Source organism: Hypomesus transpacificus, chromosome 3 (assembly GCF_021917145.1).
Source record: "Hypomesus transpacificus isolate Combined female chromosome 3, fHypTra1, whole genome shotgun sequence".
Classification (NCBI taxonomy): domain Eukaryota; kingdom Metazoa; phylum Chordata; class Actinopteri; order Osmeriformes; family Osmeridae; genus Hypomesus; species Hypomesus transpacificus.
The window spans coordinates 14,473,939-14,498,397 of record NC_061062.1 but is presented as its reverse complement, the minus strand read 5'-3'; the positions used below and the strand labels follow the sequence as shown (position 1 = coordinate 14,498,397).

At 43.3% G+C, this 24,459-nt stretch overlaps 2 protein-coding genes and 1 long non-coding RNA gene across 5 annotated transcripts; 2 read left to right on the top strand and 1 right to left on the bottom strand.

Moving 5' to 3' along the window:
- Positions 1–122: 122 nt before the first annotated feature.
- Positions 123–16,804, bottom strand: LOC124466509 (phospholipase B1, membrane-associated-like). Its single transcript, XM_047018414.1, has 43 exons — positions 16,474–16,804; positions 15,356–15,411; positions 15,186–15,243; positions 14,933–14,996; positions 14,724–14,755; positions 13,317–13,380; positions 13,179–13,230; positions 12,972–13,049; positions 12,754–12,819; positions 12,492–12,559; positions 12,170–12,245; positions 11,804–11,899; positions 11,563–11,619; positions 11,080–11,148; positions 10,789–10,884; positions 10,613–10,673; positions 10,462–10,520; positions 10,259–10,335; positions 10,094–10,137; positions 9,563–9,671; positions 9,307–9,358; positions 9,111–9,191; positions 8,954–9,019; positions 8,738–8,838; positions 8,493–8,574; positions 8,131–8,235; positions 7,849–7,944; positions 7,680–7,751; positions 5,859–5,936; positions 5,712–5,772; positions 5,517–5,575; positions 5,342–5,409; positions 4,848–4,891; positions 4,546–4,645; positions 4,301–4,352; positions 4,099–4,179; positions 2,820–2,885; positions 2,441–2,535; positions 1,919–2,000; positions 1,438–1,542; positions 1,199–1,294; positions 1,023–1,097; positions 123–925 (listed from the first exon to the last, which is right to left on the bottom strand). The coding sequence occupies exons 1-43, from the start codon at positions 16,544–16,546 to the stop codon at positions 638–640; spliced, it is 3,360 nt and encodes a 1,119-aa protein (XP_046874370.1). The 5' UTR covers positions 16,547–16,804; the 3' UTR covers positions 123–637.
- Positions 9,014–11,749, top strand: LOC124466510. 2 transcript variants are annotated; one of them, XR_006955949.1, is made up of 3 exons: positions 9,014–9,071; positions 10,294–10,617; positions 10,747–11,749. It is a non-coding gene; the product is annotated as an uncharacterized LOC124466510 (long non-coding RNA). The 2 variants fall into 2 exon arrangements; XR_006955948.1 differs by lacking the exon at positions 9,014–9,071 and adding an exon at positions 9,153–9,270.
- A 1,327-nt stretch (positions 16,805–18,131) lies between the features above and the next one.
- Positions 18,132–20,609, top strand: LOC124462329 (protein yippee-like 5). Of its 2 annotated transcripts, none has more exons than XM_047013962.1 (3): positions 18,132–18,220; positions 18,585–18,746; positions 18,904–20,609. In XM_047013962.1, the coding sequence occupies exons 2-3, from the start codon at positions 18,606–18,608 to the stop codon at positions 19,126–19,128; spliced, it is 366 nt and encodes a 121-aa protein (XP_046869918.1). In that variant the 5' UTR covers positions 18,132–18,220; positions 18,585–18,605; the 3' UTR covers positions 19,129–20,609. The 2 variants fall into 2 exon arrangements, with proteins under 2 accessions (XP_046869918.1, XP_046869917.1); XM_047013961.1 differs by having other exon boundaries at positions 18,140–18,254.
- The last annotated feature ends 3,850 nt before the right edge of the window (positions 20,610–24,459 follow it).

Here is a 24,459-nt window from a genome sequence, read left to right as displayed (position 1 = left end):
CTATCAATATCATAACATCGCAACAAGCAAAACAGAATGTGAAGTATCATAACAAATCTATTATTTATTAAATAATAACACACATTTGTAATGTATACCATTGATACATTTATTTGACTGTATGCAGTGCAACACAAAGTTCAAAAGTCCAAAGTTTCTTCTTATGAAATAGCTTAAGATGAAAGCAAAAAAATATACAGCAACTGTTGAAGAACATTATACCACATGCTTTGCAAATCGGCATTACATGACTAAATTGCCCATTTTAGCATTGACTAATTACTTTATTTTAAATTACTTCAGCAATACCATATAATATGTACAATAAAATACACTGTGTTAGTCCAAAACGTGGTTCTGAACATAAATGAGAGCCTACTGAACATAAATGAGAGCCTATGTTCTTATGAGGGCTACTTTACATGTACACATGCTGTGCTTGTGTGTTCTTAGGAATGATCAGTTGAATTCATTGCAGTATGTGGTTGAGAACGGCTTGGTGTATTCTAAACAGGCCTCGTTATTGTCTATGACCTTAGCACAGGGCAAGTGAACATCAATGATTTCAGCCACACTGGTACAGATGGAGAGGCCAGACACAATAGTTACATGAACCCTATTTATGATTAATACAATGCTAGAACCCAGTTCCCTTCATCTCTCTTTCCTCCACCATCTTCATCTTCCTCCTGTTTCTCTTCTCCCTACAGGAGAGGAGGAGCCAAGTTAGACCCCAGCCCATCAGAAGTCCTGTGACAGCCAGCACTGCAGCTGCCCATACAGGCACATTGTCAGAGCAGGTTGGATTGAGAGGTGTGGATGTGCTGGGTGTTTGGATGGTAGTGGTGGTAGTGGTGGTGGTGGTGGTGGTAGTGGAGGGCACTGGAGGTAAACTGTTAATATTGGTGAAGATGTAAGGTTGCTCCTGAAGGATGAAAGAAGACCATTCAGTTATTTGTGCAGTGCCATTACAGTAGGTCTAATTTAAACACCAGTTCACTATTATACCCAACAAATCTTACCTCAGTGGGGCACTTAATGCTGTTTCTGTCATTTGTAAAGTTGTTGTATGTCTGTTTTTGGCCCACTGGTTCCAACTGTAATGAGAAAATTAAATCATCAGAAATCCAGTAGAACACAGACACAAAAACAGGCCCCTCAGTTACCTAATTCAACAGTTCTGACTTTTCATTTTTACCATGTTATTCCATAGAGCGACAGCCATGTCAGCATGACCCCGCTCACTGAAGTGGAAGCAGTCCACGGAGAAGTAGGTGTCGTCTGGTTTCCCTTCCTAGAAGTCAGTCCATTCAGTCAGAATCTACTTCCCTACAGTATGTTATTTGTGTACAATGAATTCTGTGTCTACTACCTTCCTTGTTTATGGTTATATGTGTGTGTGTGTGTGTGGTGTGTGTGTGTTGATGGTGGACATACCGTGTTAACAGGAACCACAGAGTTCTTGAAGAAGGGTTGGAGAACAACAGTGAAGTCCTCTCGGCTGTCATAGCGACCACTATGGATCAGGTTCTCTGTCTCAGTCTAGGTGACAAAAACACGGAAGACACTGTCATACTAGATATTGAGATATTGCTCCTGTTCCTTGTTTTTCTCTAAGTTGATGAGTGCTACCATCCCTCTTTGGATGTTGTTTTTTGAAGTAAATACTTTTCCACAACTTGTAAGTTGTGACTACTTTATAACTTTACATTTATTTGCATATTTTCCTAGTTACTCTGTGTTCTGTACCTTGGGACTAACCATCTAATAGTGATAGAACTGTGCACTTCTGGTCCTTGATTATCTGCGGCACCCACTATATGCACTACTTCTGCATCACTTTGGATAAAAGCATCTGAAAAAATGTATTAGGCTACCTGTATTCATAAAATGCATGTTAATTGTCCAGTTCACAGACCTGTACTTCACGATTGATTCTCTTGATTTCTGACAGTTCAATGGAGTCCTCTCCTGGTTGTAGGAAGCATGGACAGACATTCCTGAAACATAAGAATGATGTTTATTGCTGTTGTCTAAGCAAGTGTCCCTACCACCATTCTGGACTCTAGAAGAAGTGCATGGAGATCCTGGGAGATCTGTGAAACAAAATGTGAGCAAAGCAGCAAAGCAATCTGTCTTTGCCACAGGCTCCTTCAGACACATAGCTACACGTTTGTCAATGGACTGCACTCTGATTGATTAGTATATAGAGTAATTTATAGATCTGTAGTTGAATGCTACTATTGTCAGTATATCAATAGGCTGACTGTGCTTTTTTCACTCAGGGGACCTCTGAACACTGATGAACCTTTTTACAATAACCTTTTAAGGTATTGACACACTAAGAAACGAATATATATATATATTTAACCAAATAAATTAAATCTAGGACACACACGTGTATTGATTTATTGATAGACGGATGGATTAGCTGACATACTTCTGTAAAAGGTTGCATCCCAGACTGTCTCTCTTCACTCTACGGAGACCTACAATCTCCAGGATTGCCAACACGTTTACCATCACCCTCGGAACCTGAGGTCACCAACAAGGACATAACATATAAATCAATATAGAATATCCAACCTAATTCACCAGTTGTTATTTCACATTAGTAATACAAAATGATATTCAACTTTATTCATGCATTTTATCACGACAACAACATTTTTTTATATAGTATTTCAAATTGTACCAACCATTCTCATTACATTTACAATATAAACAAATTATATAGGATATCTAAATGTATTCATCCAGGTATTAAAATGAAAAATATAATTACTTAAATTGACAATTAGGAGAAGGTATATTATTACCTCATTGTAGAGCAAATCCAAGCTTGCCATCATATGACTACTGTAATTCTTAGGTGACAATGTGGCCTGTGTCAAAACATGGAAACACCATGTTAATGTAAACAGTATGTAGTACATAGAAACACATGCAAATCTTTTGGAGACAGATAGTAAACCACTCATCCACAAATTGTAGTCACATTTACAACAGCAAAAAAACACTAAACAAAAAGGATGCTATAAATTGTACTTATGTGTATGAAAGCACAGAAATATAGGTTAAATGGTTTGGGCTCAAAATCTCCAAGGAGAAAGCCAAAGTAGAAGTTCCTACTTCAAGGAAGCTAACATGGCTGCGTAAGTGCACATATGTACCAGTGTAAAAGGATTAGAAAATGACCTGTCTACAATATTGACTGAGGGAACGAATGTCATGAAACATGCATGGAAGGCTAACAACTGGCCAATGCTAAGTTGTCACTCGCCGTGACTCTGAGCTCATGTCAAATTGATGCTGTGCTTTGATATTCTGTTTCAGAGCAACAACATTAAAGAGAGCGGCTGGAGGAGGGGGTGGGACTACAAGAAAGAGAGGGGGGCGTGAGGAGACGGAGGGAGGGGGGGAGGGAGGGAGGGAGGGAGGGAGGGAGGGAGGGAGGGAGGGAGAAAAGATCTGACAGAGAGAACCATGTCTTTTGGGTGTTTTAAAAAAACAGAGGGAGTGAGAAATGAAGAGAGAGGTTGTCTTTCTTGTTGATGGAAGTCGGAACAAGGGCCGATCCTGTGCTCCTCTCATGCAGAGACAAAGAGAGAGACAGAGAGAGAGAGAGCGAGAGAGAGAGAGAGAGAGAGAGAGAGAGAGAGAGAGAGAGAGAGAGAGAGAGAGAGAGAGAGAGAGAGAGAGAGAGAGAGAGAGAGAAGGAGATCCTGTGACATAATCTGATCATTCAAACGAAACCTTGTCTGCAATAAAACAATGAGAGGATGGTCACGATGCTTGGTTAGCCTGACACGCCGCTGATGATATCATAGCACAACTATTAAACAAAAACACATTCTGATTACTGAACAATATAGAAGGCACTTCTGGTTAGCAGTGTGGCTAAATCTGCTAATAATCCACATTATAAATAACACATGCATTTATCCCAGGATGTTGAGGGGATGGTTGAGACAGGGTTGGCATTCCTATCTTCCTGTCCCTGTATCATCCAAATGAAAATTCTGAAGAGAGTTATGAGACCCCTGATGAGCACTTGCTCCATGTGTGTAGCATGTTACGTCTGAAGGGCACGCTCACCCTGTCATTGCAGTACTGACACAGATCGTTACCCCCGATGAACAGTGTGACCAGCTTCCAGTCATTCTGAAAATCCACCGCCTAGGAAACCAGACACAGAAGCGGGGAGGAAGGTTCGGAGTTCCTGTCAATTGCAGTTCAGCTTTTGTCCTGTTTTATAGTTGATTATCCATCGCATTTACAAGATCAGCAGAAGACTCACAGAATTCTTCTTCATGGCATCTATGAGATTTTTTATCTGTCCTGGAATTCCCCTGTGCGAGATCAAGAACAGATTTTTGTTAGATCAATTTCACCTGATACCTGTACCATCAGTACCTAATCATATGTACATAATCATGACATGCCAGATCATTTAAATTCTTGTATTTCTCATGATGGCAGTCCTATAAAGGCCTTGTGACAGTTTTACAACAGAACAGAGTTGAATGTAACAACTGCACTCACGATATTTTGGCACCAGAGACCGCCAAATTGAAGCCTGTCTGCCCTTTGCCATTACCCTTTGACATACCCTGGATATTGGGGTTAAACTTCTTCAGAATATCTAAACAGACACAGAATGTTTATTAACTCATAGTAGAACAAAATTTCTTTCGATAGACTATAAATGAGGATAAACCTAGTGATTTCACCGTTTATAGTCGCTTTATAACTTTCACTCGATTTAGTTTACCATTGATTTTCAGCCTATGGAACGATACCTTAACATTTCTTAATCTGACAACATAGGTTGTGGAGAGATTTACTTGGTAGTGTTGTGACAGTCTGGAGGGTTTTATCTCCTCCAATGCTGGTGAAAAAACAACAAATATTATTCATTTAACTGTGAACCCTTTCAAGTCATGGCCACGAGTTACTGTGGCAAGGCCATGTTTCAATCATCCGTGGCCACAAGATACGGAATCTGGGGTTTAGGCTATATTGACAACACCGGATGAGCTCCTAAAAAATGTTCTTCACCAAGATTATAATGAAATGTATCACATTTATCCATGCTTTCTTCAAACGTGATAATAGCCTATGGATCTCGCCCGGTGTTAGTATGGCCTTAACAACAGACTGTGGCCATGCATTATTAAGATGTGGACACAATTTTGTTACAGTATCACGCTCACACGCCTTATTAACTTGTGGCCCCTAATGATCTCATACTTCATTGAGTAGTGGCTTTCTCATATGTTTCCCACGAATATCAACACGGGGGCAATGTGTTATTCTGAGTCCTTGTGTCGCCTCTCACCTCCATGCAACGCCTCTGTTCTCAGTTGCCAGCTGCAACAGGTTCTTTGCCTTGGCCCCAAAGGCAGCCTGACACAGTAGAAGATAGAGATTCATCAGAGGGAGATCAAACATGAGCAGTTAATAAAATATGAGATTCTGTGAACACATGGTGCCTCCCTATCCAGCACACTCACAGTTAGAGAGTCCCCCACTGCAGCCACTACTTTGATATCTCCAGGCTTCAACCTGTGAACTGAGAGCGGATCAGCTACGTGAACAGTGGGATAAACGAAAAACCACAACCAGTAATGTTCGGCCCCCCCATCCAATTACCCCGCCCCCCGCCCCCCGACCACCCAATCCCCCTCCCCCCGGCCCGTGTCTCTCACCTGAAGTCGGTACAGTCTCAGACGGAGCCGTGTTCACACAGGAGAAATCACTTCCCCAGTTCTACAGAATTGCAGACAAACACATTCTCAACATCAAACCCTCAATAATCTAAATTTCAAAATTGAACACTGAATGACCTACTGTACCGTGATTGGTGGAGGAGAGGGAGGAGGGCCCTGATAGGTGTAGTTGCTGTTGTGGGCTGTCCTCAGGAAGGGTATGGTCTGGTCCAGAGGCAAACAGAAACAGAGTCATCTATCCCCATGTACAGTTGTGTACATATTCTACAATGATTTCCAAGGACTGCACTTATGGAGGACTAAATGTGCCAAAATTAAATACATAAATAAATAAATACTTAAATAAATAAATACTTAAATAAATAAATACTTAAATAAATAAATAGACATCTCTTAAGTGATGATATTGTTAACATGTGGCCTGTTCACAGTCACGTTTATTGAAGCAAGCACATGATCAGGTAGAGGGTCAGAGAAGTGTGTGCGTCTTGGTTGTGCCAGGCTGCCAGCACCGTTCTACAGCTCCACACCAGGCACAAACCATTACAGGTTACGTTTTAGGGCCATTTAATTGTTTTATAAAGCCTAAAACACTGCAGTTCCATGAGGACAGTTCTATCAAATGGCTTATGTCCCGCCTCTTTACATTTAAAATGAAATGCGCATTTTATTTTAAATGAAAAGAGGCGGGACATAAGCAGTTTTATCAAAGTCCCGCCTCTTTACATTTAAAATGAAATGCACATTTCTTTTTAAATGAAAAGAGGCGGGACATAAGCAGTTTTATCAAAGTCCCGCCTCTTTTCAAAGGAAAAGAAATGCGCATTTCATTTTAAATGAAAAGGGGCGGGACATAAGCCATTTGATAGAGCTGTCCTCATGGAACTGCAGTGTTTTAGGCTATTTAAAACATAGTTTTTTCCTGAACATGTTTAAATGGCCCTAAAATGTAACCTGTAATGGTTTATGCCTGGTATTGAGCTGTTGAACGGTGCTGGCAGCATGGCACAACCAAAACACACACACTTCTCTGACCCTCTACCTGATCATGCGCTTACTTCAATGAACTTGACTGAGAACAGGCCACATGTTAACAAGAAAATGTCTGGTTCAGTCGTTTTCAAAGTGGACCATTTGCATTTCAATAAGACTGAATATGTCTGCTCCTTGATTGACAGCTCAGGTCTGACATTTTGCTATCAAACACAGTGTCCAATCACAGTGCTCCAAGAGTAAAACATTGCAGTCCAATAAGGACAGGTCTGTGCAACTGGTGATGTCCCGCCTCTTTTCAAAGGAAAAGAAATGTGCATTTCATTTTAAATGTAAAGAGGCGGGACTTTGATAAAACTGCTTATATCCTGCCTCTTTTCATTTAAAATGAAATGTGCATTTCATTTTAAATGTAAAGAGGCGGGACTTTGATAAAACTGCTTATGTCCCGCCTCTTTTCATTTAAAATGAAATGCGCATTTCATTTTAAATGTTAAGACGCGGGACATAAGCCATTTGATAGAACTGTCCTCATGGAACTGCAGTGTTTTAGGCTTTATAAAACACAGTTTTTTCCTGAACATGTTTAAATGGCCCTAAAACGTAACCTGTAATGGTTTATTCCTGGTGTGGAGCTGTAGAACGGTGCTGGCAGCCTGGCACAACCAAGACGCACACACTTCTCTGACCCTCTACCTGATCATGCGCTTGCTTCAATAAACGTGACTGTGAACAGGCCACATGTTAACAATATCATCACTTAAGAGATGTCTATTTATTTATTTAAGTATTTATTTATTTAAGTATTTATTTATTTATTTAAGTATTTATTTATTTATGTATTTAATTTTGGCACATTTAGTCCTCCATATGCACTAACTATCAGAGCGAAAGGGAGCTACTGACACGTCAGAGATCTACTGACACGTCACCAGCCTATCCAGTCTGTACTACCTTAGAAGGACACTGCAAAGGCACACCCGCAGAAAAGTCTTGGGAGAAGGTCTTGTTTCCCACTGGTTCTACCTGATCGAGAGTGACACAGACCACTCAGGTTATTGTGACTCAGAATGACTTGCTGAGAGATCCTTTAGAACAGTTTACGCATAGATACGAAGAATACCATGTTGTTCCAGATCCCACTGGCCATGAGTCTGTGGGCTTTCTCACTGAGGTGGAAACAGTCTGGGGAGAAAAAAGAGCGGTCGGGACGACCATCCTGAAAGAGAGAGGGTGGGGGGGTGGGGGGGTGGGGGGGGGGGGGCAAGAGAGAGACAAACAGTTGACAAGTGCTGTAACATCGTTCCTCAAAGGCATGAGAGTGCATCGTCCAGTCTACAATGTGCATGTAGCATTAGAATGGGATCTGTGGCCGATTCCATCTAGAGCATGGAGTGACTCTCACCTCCAGCAGGGGGAGGTAGACCTCTCTGAGGAAGGGTTGCAGCACCACAGTAAAGTTGTCATGGGTGTCGTATCGCCCCGTGTCCACTAGCTCTCTCATCTTACTCTGGAACGACACACAGACAGATAGTGAGGCAGACAGAGTTAGGCAGATAGACACACTGAGGAAACTAAATGAGCTTTTTGTCCAGAGTATTGTCTTGTCCACAATATAAACCAATAAAAATGTCACATTACTTTTTGTTTAACTCATTACAGAGACTTTAAAAAGTTGTGGGTCCATCACAGACCCACTGAGAAAAAAGTGAAAACCACAAACGGGTTAGACATGAATCTTCCTCCGCCAGCCATGGGCCTGTGTACCTGGTAAGCTCTGTTCATGTCTTGGAGCGACTGGAGTTCACGTGAGCCCTCGTTCGGCTTCACCACACAAGGGCACACAATACTGAGGAACAAACAGAGACTCGAGAATGAAAATGAATCAATAAGGATCAATATTTGTTATGGTGAATCAGGCATGCAGAGCCAAATGTGTGACTCTGCGAGCTCGAACTGCTCTCCGGCAGCTTCAGCAGCACACATGACCACCGGGTGAATGTCTCACTCACTTGACAAACCAGGTGGGACAGTTGATGCTCTTGTCCTGGTGCAGCTGACGCAGGGGCACGATGTGAAGCAGCTCAACTAGATTCACTAAGGCACGGGGCACCTGGAAATAACCAAAACACGTCAAACACGGAAAGCTGTTTTAGATGCTTATTTAAAAGCTAGAGTGCCCCTTTATCCAACGAACAGACCAGACAGTCATGGCAACTGTAGCTTACCTCTCTGTGTAAGATATCCAGAGCTTCACGGATGCGACCGACCACGTTATTGGCTGAGAAGTAAACCTGTAGTACCAGAGGTGTCAGAACCAACATCATTTCTAATGTTGTAGCAGATGTAAGTAATCATTAATTATTCATTTGGACACTCGCTTACAGAGTCAGTGCAGAAGTCACACAGGTCGTTGCCTCCAATGAACATGGTGATCAGTTTCCAGTCGTTCTGGAAATCAACACGCTGTGAAGGAGGAAATGACCATCAGCCTTTTTCTGATTCACTCACGCGGTCTACGAATGGTGCAACGTACTGTGTGTGCGTGAGTTAAGCTTTAATATGTTTTGTTTCGCCTCACCGAGTCATTCTTCATCTTGTCTATTAGGACACGAGCCTGAGTGGTCATGTCACTGAAAAGGACAACACATTCATTTTAAGTGAGGGAGCAAGGGAACAGGAAAGAAATAGAGAGGAAGAGACACAGAGAAAAAGACAGAGAGAGAGAGAGACAAAGAGAGAGAAAGAGAGAGAGAGAGAGAGAGAGAGAGAGAGAGAGAGAGAGAGAGAGAGAGAGAGAGGGAGAGAGAGAGGGAGAGAGAGAGAGAGTAACTGACCTGCTGGTGGCTCCAGGTACAGCCTGGTTGAGGAAGGCTTTGGGGGAATCCTTATTCCCTATCCCCATGGAGAATCCAGTCAGCAAGGGGTTAAACTCCTTCAATATATCTGTACAGCAAAGCCATAGGGGTTATACATAGTTAGAGTTAGCCTTACCTGCCAACTATCACATAGCATAGCATTTAGAAGCGACACAACCAAACACGCCTCTAACATTGTATAATATGGCAGTATGTAATTCACAAAAAATCAATATCAGTAGTATTGTAACCCAGTGGTAAGATCTACAGCTGCTGGATATCTGGTATACGGCAAGGTCCCTTGCAACGATAAGATCACACTTGGTTTATTATTTAAGTGCTAAAACAATCATAGATGGTTATCAATTACTATCAGTGGTCAGGTACAGTAGCATTAATACTGTGACACAAACCACAAGATTGTTGTTATGTTTAAGCAAATTAACAGTTCCATGTTGTATAGTATTATGAAGCATGACAGTATAAAACTGTAGGTCTAGGGTCACGTACTGGGCAGGGTGGTGACTGTAGTCAGGTTCTGATCTCCCCCAATGCTGAAAGATAGACACACTATGTTAGTTTTCAGGGCTGCTGAGATACAGCAACCATGGAACTCAAACAGATACTTTTTCCATGTGCATGTGGTCATTAGACAGCCAGTGAACTCTTGCACACCTCCATGACAGTCCTCTGTACTCATTCGTCACCAGCAGGAGGTTGTTTGGGTCTTTCGCACCAACCCCATTGGCTGCCTGTGGTGAGGAAAAGAAAGAAATGATTGGCCAACTCTATTGTCCCCAACATTACAACAAGTCCCCAAAGAGAGCAGAGGGAAGCACAGATATGATTGGAGCAGTTAGCTAACATGGCCCGCCCACCGTTAAGGAGTCTCCGAGTGCTGCCACCACTTTGATATCCCCAGGCTGAAGCTCATGAACTGCATGGACAAGAAAGACAACTTCCACGTCAGCCAGCAACGCACACTAACTGCCAGGGGACGTGTTTACCCAACTCTCTGACGCTCTTTACCTGAGGTGGGTACTGTAGGGGATGGACCGCGATCTGTGCAGGGTAGCTCAGAGCCCATGATCTACGCAAACACACAAACACACACAGGATATTTTGATCATTTGTATGTTTCTCTTAATGTGCTTCCTCACCAGTGTCCAGACTTATGGCAGATAGTAAGGGAGAGGAAGACGTACGGGGTCAATGAGAGGACTGGCCTCCCTCCTGTTGGTTGAGGAATGCTCCTGGTGTGGGGACGGGGAGTTGAGCTGAGTCCTCAGGAAGGGCTGCTCCTGGGTTTGGACAGGAGAGAGGAGTGTGAGAGAGAACCATGTCTCCATTACTGTCACCTTGGTTGGCTAACCCTTCAGTATTTGATGTCTGAAGTCTGAGAAGGGAAGAATGATGAATTATGGGGTGATGGATTTTGGATGCTTTATGATCTCAGATGTCTTTCTGATTTGCATTTCCACGAGAATATGTCTCACCTCAGTGGGGCAGGATATACTGTTGATGTCATTGTCCTTCACTTCAGTCTGACCCGTCATTGGCTGAAGCTGGGGGAGAGATGATTGTGATTGGTCAAGGACAGATCATCTTACCTTATGTAATCATCAGATTACACCGATAAACTTTGTAGACCTTAAGATAATATAAATCCTTGCCTGGAAGAACCAGAGAGTATGAGTGAAGATTATAATGGAACTCATAAAACAACTACTCTCGACATTGGTTATCTAATCTCTGATATTTAGAAATAATCATAAAGTCCCTTTTCTTATCATTTGCTGAGTCACTTTAACATTGTGCCACCCAAGGGCCAAAACAGTGACATCACATTCTGTCAAGGAATCTACAAACACTTTCTCTTAGACCAATTATGTCTGCTGCATTTGTTGCTGTTACAATGTGCTCTGTGAAAAAGTGTTTTCCCATGTTTGTTGCCCACAATGTGTTTATTGGGAGCTTACCAGGTTGTTCCACAGCTGAAGAATCAACTGGATTGTGTCAGATGAAAAACCTGTCATCTTCAATGAAAAATTTGACCTGCATTTATCTCATCATTGTTTATAGAGGCTCATTTCCACATACTCTGGTTATACAGCATCTGTGGCAATAACCCTGTTATTATTGTTGCTATTAACCTGGTTATTGTTTATGAAAACAATAAAGATGAACAGCATTATATGTGTGGCCCTTATGTCCACTCACTGGGTCCGTGACCACAGGGCTGGTGTGGAGCAGGACTGCAAAGTCCTCCCTCTCACTGAGCCGCCTCTGCCTCTGCAGGACGCTGTCCAGAGACTCCTGGAGACACATAGAAGGCTCTCATGCACACACATCCCTTTCACAAAATCTCTTACAGTTCGACAACTTCCTTCAGTTTCAAACAGAAAGTGTCAGTCCGACAGGCCTCCTCAGACAGACACAGCACTGACCCTGCATAGCCCCGCCTGCTTTGGCTGTGGTACACTGGAGGGCAGCAGGGGAGCACGTCAACAGGGACCATCCCACACTCACACACCCACACACACACCCACACGTACAACACACAAATACAGAGTTTGTGTAGTGTACCTGCAGTGCTCTTGTAGAAACAGCTCTCTGGAACCGTTGTTTGGCTTTGTCATTCTCCTCCATACACAAGCATGACCTGCAAATCATTAGCGGCCAGGGAAAGTCAAGCATGACAATCCTCTTACTGCTTTTACAATCTCATGCTACGTCAAATTGTAACTATTTAATGCATTAAAGGTTGTAGATTATTTGAGATTTATAGCCTACATGGAAAATGGAAGGTAAAACAACAGCAAATGCTGTGTACTGTAGAGTGTAACTTAAACTGGTGTATTCTAGAATCTTCTGTATCTGTGTGGTTTTAGGGTGAGGAAACACGGACCTGTCCTGGTGAGAGGGCACATCAGAGAGCCCGCTCCAGACCACAACATGAACCAGGCTGTGATGCAGCTGAGGGAGGCAAACAAAGAATGCAATATTTATATTTTTGTTTATCAAACTTTTATACAAAAATGACATGGAGGGGGGATTTGAACCTAGGACATCCTGATGTTCAGTCAAATGCTCTATGACAGAGAAACCTAGATATAAACAGAAACACACGAAACAAAAACATTGACAGAGACACTGAATAGAGGAAGGACCTTTTTGAGCAACACCTCCAGGGCAACTTCCACCTCCTTCACTGCAAACTCCACCTGTGTCCTCGCCTGGGGAACAAGACAACATTTCCGTCTCCACCTCCACAGCATCTCAACGAGCTCTCACATCAGGAAGTTTAGAAGCACGATGTTTCCAATATGTGAAGGACACTATATGGGGGTGTGCAGTATGATTGGACGGGCACAGTATCCTACAGTACCTGTTGGGAGCAGGCACACACAGAGTCTGCATGGACGAACAGCAGCACCAGTCCCCAGTCTCTGTCTGTCTCTCTGGCCTGTAAGACACACACACACACACATACACACACACATTTGTAGACAGGCGCTGAGAGAGTGATGCAGTAGTAATTGGACAGGCAGTGTTTGTGAGTGTAGCAACAGCCACGGCGAGGGAGAAGGAATACCTGGTGATTGGAGAAGGAGAGAGCTAGATCTTCAGCCTGCTCCAACAGACTCCTATGACCCATGAACAGACATGTAGTAAACAATGACAGCATCGGTGTGAATTGTGGGTACATGTGTGTCTGTTTCTCTGTGTTTACCTGTGCTGATGGGCTGACTGCTGGGGTAGGGGTGTCACATCAGGGTTAAACATAGACAGCAGTTCTGTAAGTTAGGGGTTGGGGATAGAACATGGGGACAGGATAGGAATATGTCAGGATGAATGTATACACATGATAGTCTCATGTTCTTATGGAAATCAATAGCGCTTTATATGTTCAACCAGTCACTTTGTTTCTTTTAGTACATACTGTACATTGCAGACTTAGAGATGGGGTCAATGGCCACTCTTATCCACACATAATAGATAAGAGTTCAAATAGATGCATATTCTGATGGTCTGCACCCAAAGGAAACAGTGTGTCTTAAGAGCGGTTGTCTTTATAGAGACAATCTGGCTCACGACGGTTACCATACAGACATATCTAAGCAGTTTCAATATTAGTCTTTTATCTTGACCATGTGTTTTACTGGCTTTGTAAAGATATGGCGAACAGTAGTGTGAACGAACAATCGTATGATTCTGTCCTATCGCTTAATTCAAGGTTTCACCATTTTGAAGGTGACAGACAGAGGTCCAGATAGCTAGATGAGTTATTGTATGAATATGACTGTAATTCAGTCACAAAACAGACTCGTTATGGTCCCACTTCCTGTAACATTTCCATGAACCCTGACCTCTTAACTGGAAACAAACGTTGGGCTTCTTTTTACAGCAAGGGCATTAGTGAACTAGGAGATTAGATCAAACCTGGTCTGCTCTACATTTCTAAAAGATTAGCACAAAAACGAACTGAGATGATGTGAGGGGGTATTGTTCCTCAAATCTGTGGAGTTAATCAGTGACAGAAACATCAATTGGAAACTTCTGTAGCATATGGAGTTCACAGTTCTGGATGAAGTAGACCATTTTACTATAGGAAATAATGGCAAGGAAAACAATATTAACACAATGGCAACCCGCAAACATAGACTGTCGTCTGACCAATATATTTCATGGCTTCAGAGAGGAAGTGAACCCAATGCCCCTTTAATCAACTTGAGTTTTATTCCATCTCTGGCAACCCTACCAAACTGGGAGAACGCCAATGGCTAGGTTTCCCAAATTCGTTAAGAAGCTCTTAACGCTAAGAGCTTCCTATGAACGTTCTAAGAGCGTTCTAGAGCGCTCTTAGAACGTTCTTAAGAGGCTCTTAGCATTAAGGGCTTCTTAACGAATCTGGGAAACCCGGCCAATATCAATCAGGCTAAATAGACAGTGCATTAAAACAAATAATGGTTAACTGATTGATAAACCTTGAAAACCTCAAATCCCTCTGCTGTGTGTTCTAAAACAGATATTAAACTGAGATTTTGGGACCCAAAAAGTTTTGTTCTTGATATAGAAAGTGAAAACGTAGATTGTTTTCATAGAGACATTCGAACGAGAATTAAGAATTCAGACTTACCAAGTATTCTACTGAGAACAACTCCTTCTCCCCTGTGGTGATGAGTGAGGTTGAACACAGTGTGAGGAATGAATCAAGAATGAGGGATGAATCATACATACAAACATCTGACACAATGTTGTGTCCAATGAAATGCATTCATGTGTTTGATCCCCATCCAACGAACAAAGAGGAATTGTGCCGCTGGTGACAAAATGACTACTGCTTACCCGTGTGAGTGTGGAATTCCCATAGTAGACACAACTGCAATGTCAGCCGGCCTCAGAGCATGAACTAATGAAGAAGCAACAAGTACAAAGACACTTCAGTGACTGTGAGGCTGTGAGGTTGCTGTACTTGTGTACAAGAAGGCTTGTTAGAATTGTAAAGAAAAAAGAGGTTACATAAAATAAAAAAACACGTGGGTATGTCATCACGATTTATTAGTTTCAATTTATTTTAATGAAAAAAAAAGGATTTTACCAGAGGATGCTGGGAGAGCTGTGGCAGGAGAACAGAGGGATGTCATGTAGCTCTCTGTCTGTAAGAGGGACATACAGTACATGCTTGGTGCTAATTTTCTGGAAGAGAGTAATCTCAGTGACCTGAGTGACACATTGAGACTGAAAGGACAACCACAGTCAAACACAAACCTTCTCTGACTCCTTCACAGGCAAGTTGTTGGGTGCTTTGTGAATGTAAGAGGCATCTGAAAGTGGTGTTGAAATGAATGAAATCCAATGAAACAGCATGACAGACAAAGACATGTTTTGTTTGAGATTACATTTGACATTTTATTCATTTAGCAAACACTTTTATCCAGAGCAACAGTGATCATATTGTTGTTGCACTGTAGCAACTGCAATACATTGGAATGGTTCACTTTTTGTCCTTAATTTTGTCCTGTACTAACTACAGTCACCTTCTGAACGTTGCTATAGATGAATGATTGTGTTAGTGAATGTGCTTATAGGCACGGTCACATTCACACATAAACACACAGAGACAAACAACAATAACACACATGCAACAATCAGGTGATTTTCTTTAAACAACAGTCATTTAGTTTTTATGTCTATGTCGCCCCTACCAGGACTTTGGATATTGATCACAGACATACTGGATCATGCCATAGTCAATAACAAAGCTGTAGTCACTGTGTACCATATCTTCCAATAGGCTACAGTGTGTATCTGGGTGTTAAGGATAAGGCCATGTATCTGGAGAAGACACACTTCACTGGCATTGCGTGAACTTGAAATACTGAAAAATGATTTCACCCTTGTATCAGTGACAAATTAACCATAGTAAGTTACCTCAGTATGTCCTTGAGTACAAATTCCAATATCAATATAATTAACAGATTCACATCCACTTCTAGCCTAATGAATGGAATTGTATTAATTGCTTAAATCTTAAATGCAACTCTGCTGAACTCTGCACTTATTTGGTTTTTCACAATGTATGCTTCATGTTTTGGCTACCCGCAATGTTTGGGGCTATCTCGTTGTTATGATCAGTGACCTATGCACTTTTGTCATTCTTGGAAGTCGCTTTGGATAAAAGCGTCTGCTAAATGAATAAATGTAAATGTCATGTAAACTCTGTACATTAATAAAAGTAGGCTGTTTAAAAAGTTTCTGTTTACGGTTCAGTTTGTTAAAGGCATAAATGTAACATTTCAGGGATTTCTGTCAGTGTAGGATTTGTATGTCCAATATAATGCAATTAGTATGATTCCTCTGTTGAAGGAGACTTGCAGTCTGCCTACCTGTTATATGAGCACAAGGACCCAGAAGGGTCACAGCCAATGTAGCCAGAAGAATCAGTCCAGCTCCATCCATGATGATGTCAGACTCCTCTACCCTGAAAAGTAGTCCTCTCTGTTTCTCAATCACTCACTTTCACTCTGCCTGTCTCCTGCTGCCTCAGAAAGTGTCAGTGTTTCCTTGGGTTGTCCTCTCCACTGTTTTATTCTCTGCCAGCTCACCCTCCCTTTATCTCCTCATCTGTCTATCTATGAACAACATCAGTGTATCTCTTACCACATGCACCTCCCCTCGTCTGCCCGCATGCCTACTCACTGATCACCTGTGTGTCCGCTTTTGTGTGTTAGCCTGTACAATTCACCTCAGACTGTGTAGTGTCCATAGGTTTTGCAACAGTTTTACATAAACAATACTGAATGGGTTGATCAGTTCTTTGGACCTTTTGGAGTCAATGACAACTACTCTAGCTGAGACTTATATTTGTAATTAGGCACGTTTGAGTGTGTGTGAAATTAAAATACAACTGTTTAATCATGGTCCGAAAGTTTCCTATCAAAATGGTATTTGGAATGTTCCAAATCCGTTAGTCTACAGATGTCATAAGAGTGTCCTTACACAGTGATACAAATCTGTGATAGAAAACAGTGGGGGTTTATGGTGAGCATAAAACTGAATGGGTGTGTCATACTAATTTGGTGTGTGCACAGATGGACTTACGATTAGATTTAGAGATTATGAGATATGACTGGAGATTTAGAGATTATGCCATTTTATAGTCCATATCAGTTTAAATCAAAGATATGTGAGCCTTGATAGGACATAGGGTCAAGGAACACAGTAGGATTTAGAGAAATGCATCTTTTGCTTTTAGAACAGTGGGTGATGTAAATGATTTAATGGGTCATATGAAGTAAATCTCAGAGGTGTGTGATGGCGACGTGCAGATTTCTTAAGGAGACAGTGCAACATCTACAGACATACTGAAGATATGAGATAAGATAGATGGGAAAAGGGAGTTCATGGAGAGGCTGTCCAGCCCAACACAACATATTTACATAAGCATCAGTTGTATTGTGTTTGTGTTTTCATTTCAAGGCAACGCATGAGTGTTCACAGGTCCAATTTGTTTGGTTCAATATGTTTTACATCAACAATACTCACTAAACAAATGTGCTATTAACAAAACTCTTTCCTGATGGGCCAGATTGAGAAGTTCCTGTATAAAGCCTATACAGAATTAGCTGGAGCCTACTAGCTCTTGATATTGAACACTGATATTGAGGTTGACATCAATAATGAAGTTTAGAAACAAAAACTTTGCAATGTTTTGTTTTCAATACAGAATTCCATGAGACTTAATTTGCTACATCCACATTGCTGAATATGGAAAGGCATTTTAAACAGGGCTTTGCTGGGAGTTCAAGGTTCCTTAACCCCTACTGCACGGAACACATGGATACTTGACTCCATCATGTACTTTGAACTACTTATGGAACTGCTGCTAACCTGTAACCGTAATGAACAATAGGAATAGGGTAGGCCTAGTGCAAATGCATCGAGATAATTCGGCTCTTGACTTCATAAAGCCAATGATTAATGCTGCATTCCTGACACCTTGCGGGTGGAGATGGTAGTAGTGAACGAAGTCAAACCGGATGTTGACACACACAGACCGAGAGCGCAGGAACAGCTGAGAAAGGACAACAAAGCAACGACGACGACGACGACAACCGTACAACTGCCTAAAAGGTAGATTTGAAGAGATAACAATTTAACATAAACGGTGAGAACTTTACGAGGGGCACAACTTGTATTCTTATACAAGCTACAACAGTCGAAAAATAGACGCGAAAGATACTGTCACGAGATATGTTTATGTCTCACCTAGCTAGCTTGCTACTGTAGCTGATTAGCCATTCTGCCATGATGGCATTTAATAGAAGTCAAGATGACAGTTCTAGTATAGTGAAAATATAGTGTATATCTTTCTTTCTTCTTTCTTTCAATACATTTTAATGTCAGCGTAGGGACAATAGTTGTCGTAGGTTCAGTGTACTTTCCCATTAACTGTTAGTTATCCCTTTTAATTCACAAACCCGGCTATGTGCTTCAGCGGGTAAGTTCCAGAAGCAACATGGGGCGCATCTTCCTGGACCACATCGGGGGCACGCGCCTCTTCTCCTGTGCTAACTGTGACACCATCCTGACCAATCGCTCTGAGCTCATCTCTACCCGTTTCACTGGCGCGACAGGCCGAGCCTTCCTGTTCAACAAGGTAGCCCCACAACAACCACACTGTAACGTCTGCCTGTCAGTGCCAAACTTACTAAACCACCGGCTTTGTTAAACAATTGCAATGTTGAAATGGTACAAGATTGCCCATGTTATGTCAAATACCAACTAGTCCAAACTGTGTTTCCAACACCCCTCAGGTGGTGAACCTGCAGTACAGCGAGGTGCAGGACAGAGTGATGCTGACAGGCAGGCACATGGTGCGAGATGTCAGCTGCAAGAACTGCAACAGCAAGTTGGGCTGGATCTACGAGTTTGCCACGGAGGACAGCCAGCGCTACAAGGAGGGTCGCGTCATCCTGGAGAGGGCGCTGGTGAGAGAGAGCGAGGGCTTCGAGGAGCACGTCCCCTCGGACAACTCCTGAGGCCACACTGGGATGACTTGCTCGCTACATCCCCCACCGCCACCCTCACCCCCACCCCACCCCCCCTCTGAAGGCCCTCTGCCCTATCCCCTGACCTCCACATTTCCGAGCCAAATCCCAATCACAGAAACAGACCTTTTGACCCCCTTTGGATTGGCTGGATCTCTTGATGCTGTTTTGGCTTTGTGTGACCCCCCCCCCCCCCCCCCCCCCCCCCCTTTGCCCCACCCCTCAGAGGACTTCCTTCCTGAATACTTTGACAAGGTCCCTCCTTTCCCACTCTGTTGAGTTCATGCACGCTCACACACAGACCTGTTAACACCAATGCGCAAGTTTCATGGCACACAACTTTGGTCACACTCACCCACACATTCACACAAACACATTTACACACACACACAAACTCACAGGCATGCTACTTAAGAGGAAACATTTACCCTGCTGTTGTGTCACCAGTATAGCAGCAGTCACGGTAGATAGGTACCGGGACAAAATAGGATTGTTTTGTCAACAGATTCCATCAGTTTATGCACAAGGACATTGGCATGAATCTTGTTTAATAGTCTGATAAGATAGTTAACATCACTGCTAGCTGACACACAAAAACTCTTAGGGATATTATGTTTAATGTACAGTCTGCCTAGTGTTGTGTTGTGGTAAACCTTGTGTCAGTGTTGTGTACTGCACCTGTCCGTAAGCACAACTCTGACTGTCAATATTTGGACAAGCATTGATTTAGGTGACATATTGTTCTTGCACAAATTGATGAAATGCTTTTGAAATGGCAGCCAAAAACCTCTGTATTCCATTCTTGCTGTGTGAATCTTGGACATGGAAACATCTTCTGAGGATAGCATGTATCAACTTCTAGCCTATTTCATCAAGCTGATTCTCTAAGCATGGATGCTGCGCGTGTGCAGTCAAGACCGACCGGTCGCTCTCTGACTTGTCAAAGCGACAGACCTCCCCTTTACCCCCCCCCCCCCCCCCCCCCCCCCCTTTCCCGGAGCGTGTGAGGAGTGTGTGGGCCAGGGATTTCTCTCACGAATGCTTGGAGCATGGTAGACACGTGCCCCAAGAGACTGGTGGCCTGCTGTGCCGGCGCGACCTGGACACAAACTGCTGCTCCCAAACCTAAGCTGTGCAAGGAAGAGAGGGGGGCTTTCTTAGCCATGACCTCCCTCAGTCACCTGGAGCCTGCCATCTCCAACCCTGCCCAGGCCAACGTGCATTCGGTGGACATGGGCAGATTATTACATTATTGCTTCTTCTTCTTATCATTTTATTATTAGTCGGTATACTTAATGTACGATTGCATTATTCTTAGTGAGATTTTATGGTTTGAATTGTTTGAGATGGCTCTTGTGTTATCTGTTTCTTGATGAGGTAAAAAAAAAGCAAGCTTGTTTTTTTTCTGTTGACTTTTGCCTAGATTTAATCTCTAGTAAAGATTTCTGAATAAAGTATCAAGTATTGCAGAATTTTGGTTGGTCCTGGTGTGTGTCCTTTCAGGCAGACATTCATGTGTGAGTCTGAAAGCACTAGGGGGCAGCAAAACACTGAATAAAAGTATGCGCTTTTAAAGAATGTTAGCATTGTGGACAGTCCTCTTTAGTTCACCAACCAAGTACACAAGTTAAATGTTCTGCGTGAGATCAAAGGAACAGCCATGAAACAATTTTACACATTTAACGTTTCATGCCACTATGGTCAGCCTTAAAAAAAGCTTTATATAAACTGTGGTCTTTCAAGTCTTACATAATCATATAACACATCGTGTTTAAAAAGTATGAGTGGATCCTTATAAATTGTTCTGTCATGAAAACTGGCCTTTTGAGTACATTTACTACTACCATTGACACATTTGTGAAATCAAACAATGACATTAGGTGACCTTTTAATTAAGTGAACATGCCCGGGCTATCTTGAAAGGTGTAAGGCATGCTTCTAACATTGTCAATCGCACCTTAAATCTTTCCGACAGTCATTGTGTACTCCTGAATATAGACATGTGTACACAAGTGGGAGAACTAGAGAAGGCATTTACTGAAGTCACATGCAACAGGATCTGGATGGAGAGCTGCGTCAAGACAGACTTAGCTAACCTACTCTGAGACTCATTCAACACTGGATACAAATTATGGTTGGCTTTGGTGGTGTGTAAAATAGGCTTAAGGACAGGCAGTGACGAAGAAGTCTTAATCCAGCTATAGATATGACTGAGTCCTTGGTGTTATTTTTAGACTTGATCTTGTTGGGTGCTCTCTTGGCGGGTGTCTGGTTGGATGTTGAGTGTTTGTGTGAATGTTCGGTTCAACATGGTCCTTCACTCGTGACACACCATGACACCATGACTCGTGACACACCATCCAGGACAAACAGGGGAGAAGGGATCCACAGTTAGACACAGCTACAGCACATCCCACCAACTCAGTTGTCAGGCACACCCACTGGCAGGTGTGATGAATGAACACACCCTGTGTTGTCCTTGGCTCACTCCAGCTCTAAGCCAATCCATCTGTAAGCAGCCAACACACATGAGGTCACCTAGATAGCTAGGTAATCACACCTTTCCTGCTCATCCTAATGCTCTGCATGCCACAGGCCAAGCCATGAGTCAAGTCTCAAAGGTGGGGAGCTTAGTGATGGCATCCAAGTTCTTTCTAAAGACAGTGTTTTCGATAATCCATCGCATTGTCTCTGTGATGCTGTTAGAAACGCTTTGTCATCATGGAAATGGGACACTGGGTGTCCAGGTATTTTGGGCGTGAGGGTCAGCCTTTCAAGGAGAGGGGCGAGAGGGCGAGTGAGGAGGATATGTGTCTCTACAATCAGCCCACCTTGTTGGCTCACTGTAAGACGGCATGTGTTTCTGCATCGTGCCTCCACCCACTAAAAACCAGTCATAGGTAGACTTCTATGGAAGCACAGGGGATGTGTATAACCAAGAAAGAGGAGGGAGTTGGAGAGGTGGGGGTGGGGGGATAAAAAAGAACACTGGCAACGTAATTGCATCCATAATCGGCCAGTGATTCATAGTTGCTGGGTGCCTATTTTTAAAAGGCTTGCATCAATCGGGAGTCTTCCACCCGTATTGTCACTCATCTATTACCAACTGTCAGCCAGCGTGAGCCCCCACCACTTCCCCCCAGGATTACTCTGCAATGTATAATAAGACCAGATAGTGGGGAGGGGGGGAGAGGAGAGACTGACAAAAAGAACGATAGAGCGGGGAAACAGAGAAAGGGAGGGAGAGAGAGGCAGAGGGAAAGGGAAGGATACAAAGAGTCAAAGAAGGCAGAGGCCTTGTTCCATCAGCAGCAGGACAGAAAATAGTAATAGTTCCATTGACATCACTCCCCATCATGTTGCTAGGAGACGAGGGAGTCAACATTAGTTGCCAAGGCAACCCCACTTCACCTTCAAATCTCTTGCCCTCCGCATGTCTGCGGTAGTCTTGTGTGTGTCAGACAGAGAGAGAGTGGTGTTGTGTAATATTTACATTAACATTTAGTCATTTAGCAGACGCTCTTATCCAGAGTGACTTACAGTAAGTACAGGGACATTCCCCCTGAGGCAAGTAGGGTGAAGTGCCTTGCCCAAGGACACAACGTTAGCATGGCCGGGAATCGAACTGGCAACCTTCAGATTACTAGCCCGATTCCCTAACTGCTCAGCCACCTGACTCCCAAGAATAATATGAGCGCTTGTTGACTTATTCACTGCAATAGGGTTCACCATGATCGCTGCAGAAGTGCCTCTTTCTGCCTGTCATAGTAGTGCTCATAAAAACTGCTGATTATGTTCAAAGTGACATGACTCTGCGACCATAACTCGCTTTCATTTCTGCTAATGCCTTCTGAAGGTCATTTTTATCAGTGACAGTTTGGTGTCATTAACGTAATAGGCCACAGAGTAGATCTGGGGGTATATCCTGCATGAATAGAATCTCTGATTGTACCAAAAGCGGATATCTTTACACAAGCACATGCAGAAAAAATAACAGGACTACGACAAAATGGGTTGAAACAGTGAATGGATTTATTCCTATTTATTATACAGCGTGACGGATAACAGTGGCCCGTTAAGATATACCTGAGGACGGTGATTGTTAAGTCCAGCATCAGCGGTTGATTGTATTATGAGCAAAAATACAGGAGAGAAAGAGAGGCATGGAGGAGAAACAGAGATGAGAGGAAGGAGAAAGAGAAGTAAAAAGAAGGGGAAATCATTTGGGGAGAGGGAAAGCTGCTTTGGAGGTCTTGGTGAACAGAAAGAAATGGATCATAGGTAAATAGGTCAAACATGCTGATGAGCGAAAATAATTCAGTCCGTCCATCACAGTGTGTAGAATCCAGCCTCTCTACTCACACACTAGGGGCCTCGTGGGAACACACTAGGGGCCTTGTGGGAACACACTAGGGGCCTCGTGGGAACACACTAGGGGCCTCGTGGGAACACACTAGGGGCCTCGTGGGAACACACTAGGGGCCTTGTGGGAACACACTAGGGGCCTCGTGGGAACACACTAGGGGCCTCGTGGGAACACACTAGGGGCCTCGTGGGAACACAACTAAAAATGGGGAATAAAAACAGCCTCAGCCGCATCACTCATGGGTGAGCGTTAACCGCCGGAACAGCACATATACTTAAGACTTGTTTATAAAAAGGACCGTTGGACCTGCAGCATGGAGGAGGCCTGGGGGACACAGATCACCTGTGGCATCTACATTGGAGGGGACTGCAAGAGAAGAACCTAACCCCAACCAACCAGCCTCTATATGGCAAGGTTGCTGGGTTGGTAGGAGGTGGCCTGGAGAGAGATGGACAGGCAGGGGACGATCCGGGTCGGGGGGGGGCGGGGGGGGGGGGGGGTTAGAAGAAGATCAAGTGCGGCCCAATCTCCTGTTTCCATTTCGCTTCCATATTTGCTTTTTTTTTTGGCACAATCGGTGCAGCTTTCTCAGCTGTCGTTCCCTAATTGAGTTTAGCGCAGGCTCATCCCACGCCAGGTCCCTGGAGAGAGGTAAAAAGAAAGAGAGGATGGGGAGAGGGAGGGAGGTGGGCATCAATTGGCGGGGGGGCATTTTTGGATTAGGGTGTCCGAGGCAAGTTTTCCACTCCAAGTCTGGTCCTCCTTCGTGACACCCGGGAGGTAGTGGGGTTACGTCGCTCGCATGTTTCCACCCCCGAAACCCCCAGCCAGCCAATCACAGTCTCCCCCCAGTTCCTAGAAAGAGCAACAAAAAAATCTGCTTCCCTAGTTTCCTATTTGATGATGACCATCGTTCATTTTGGCGTGACTCCCACTGTGTGTGAGGTCACCTACAC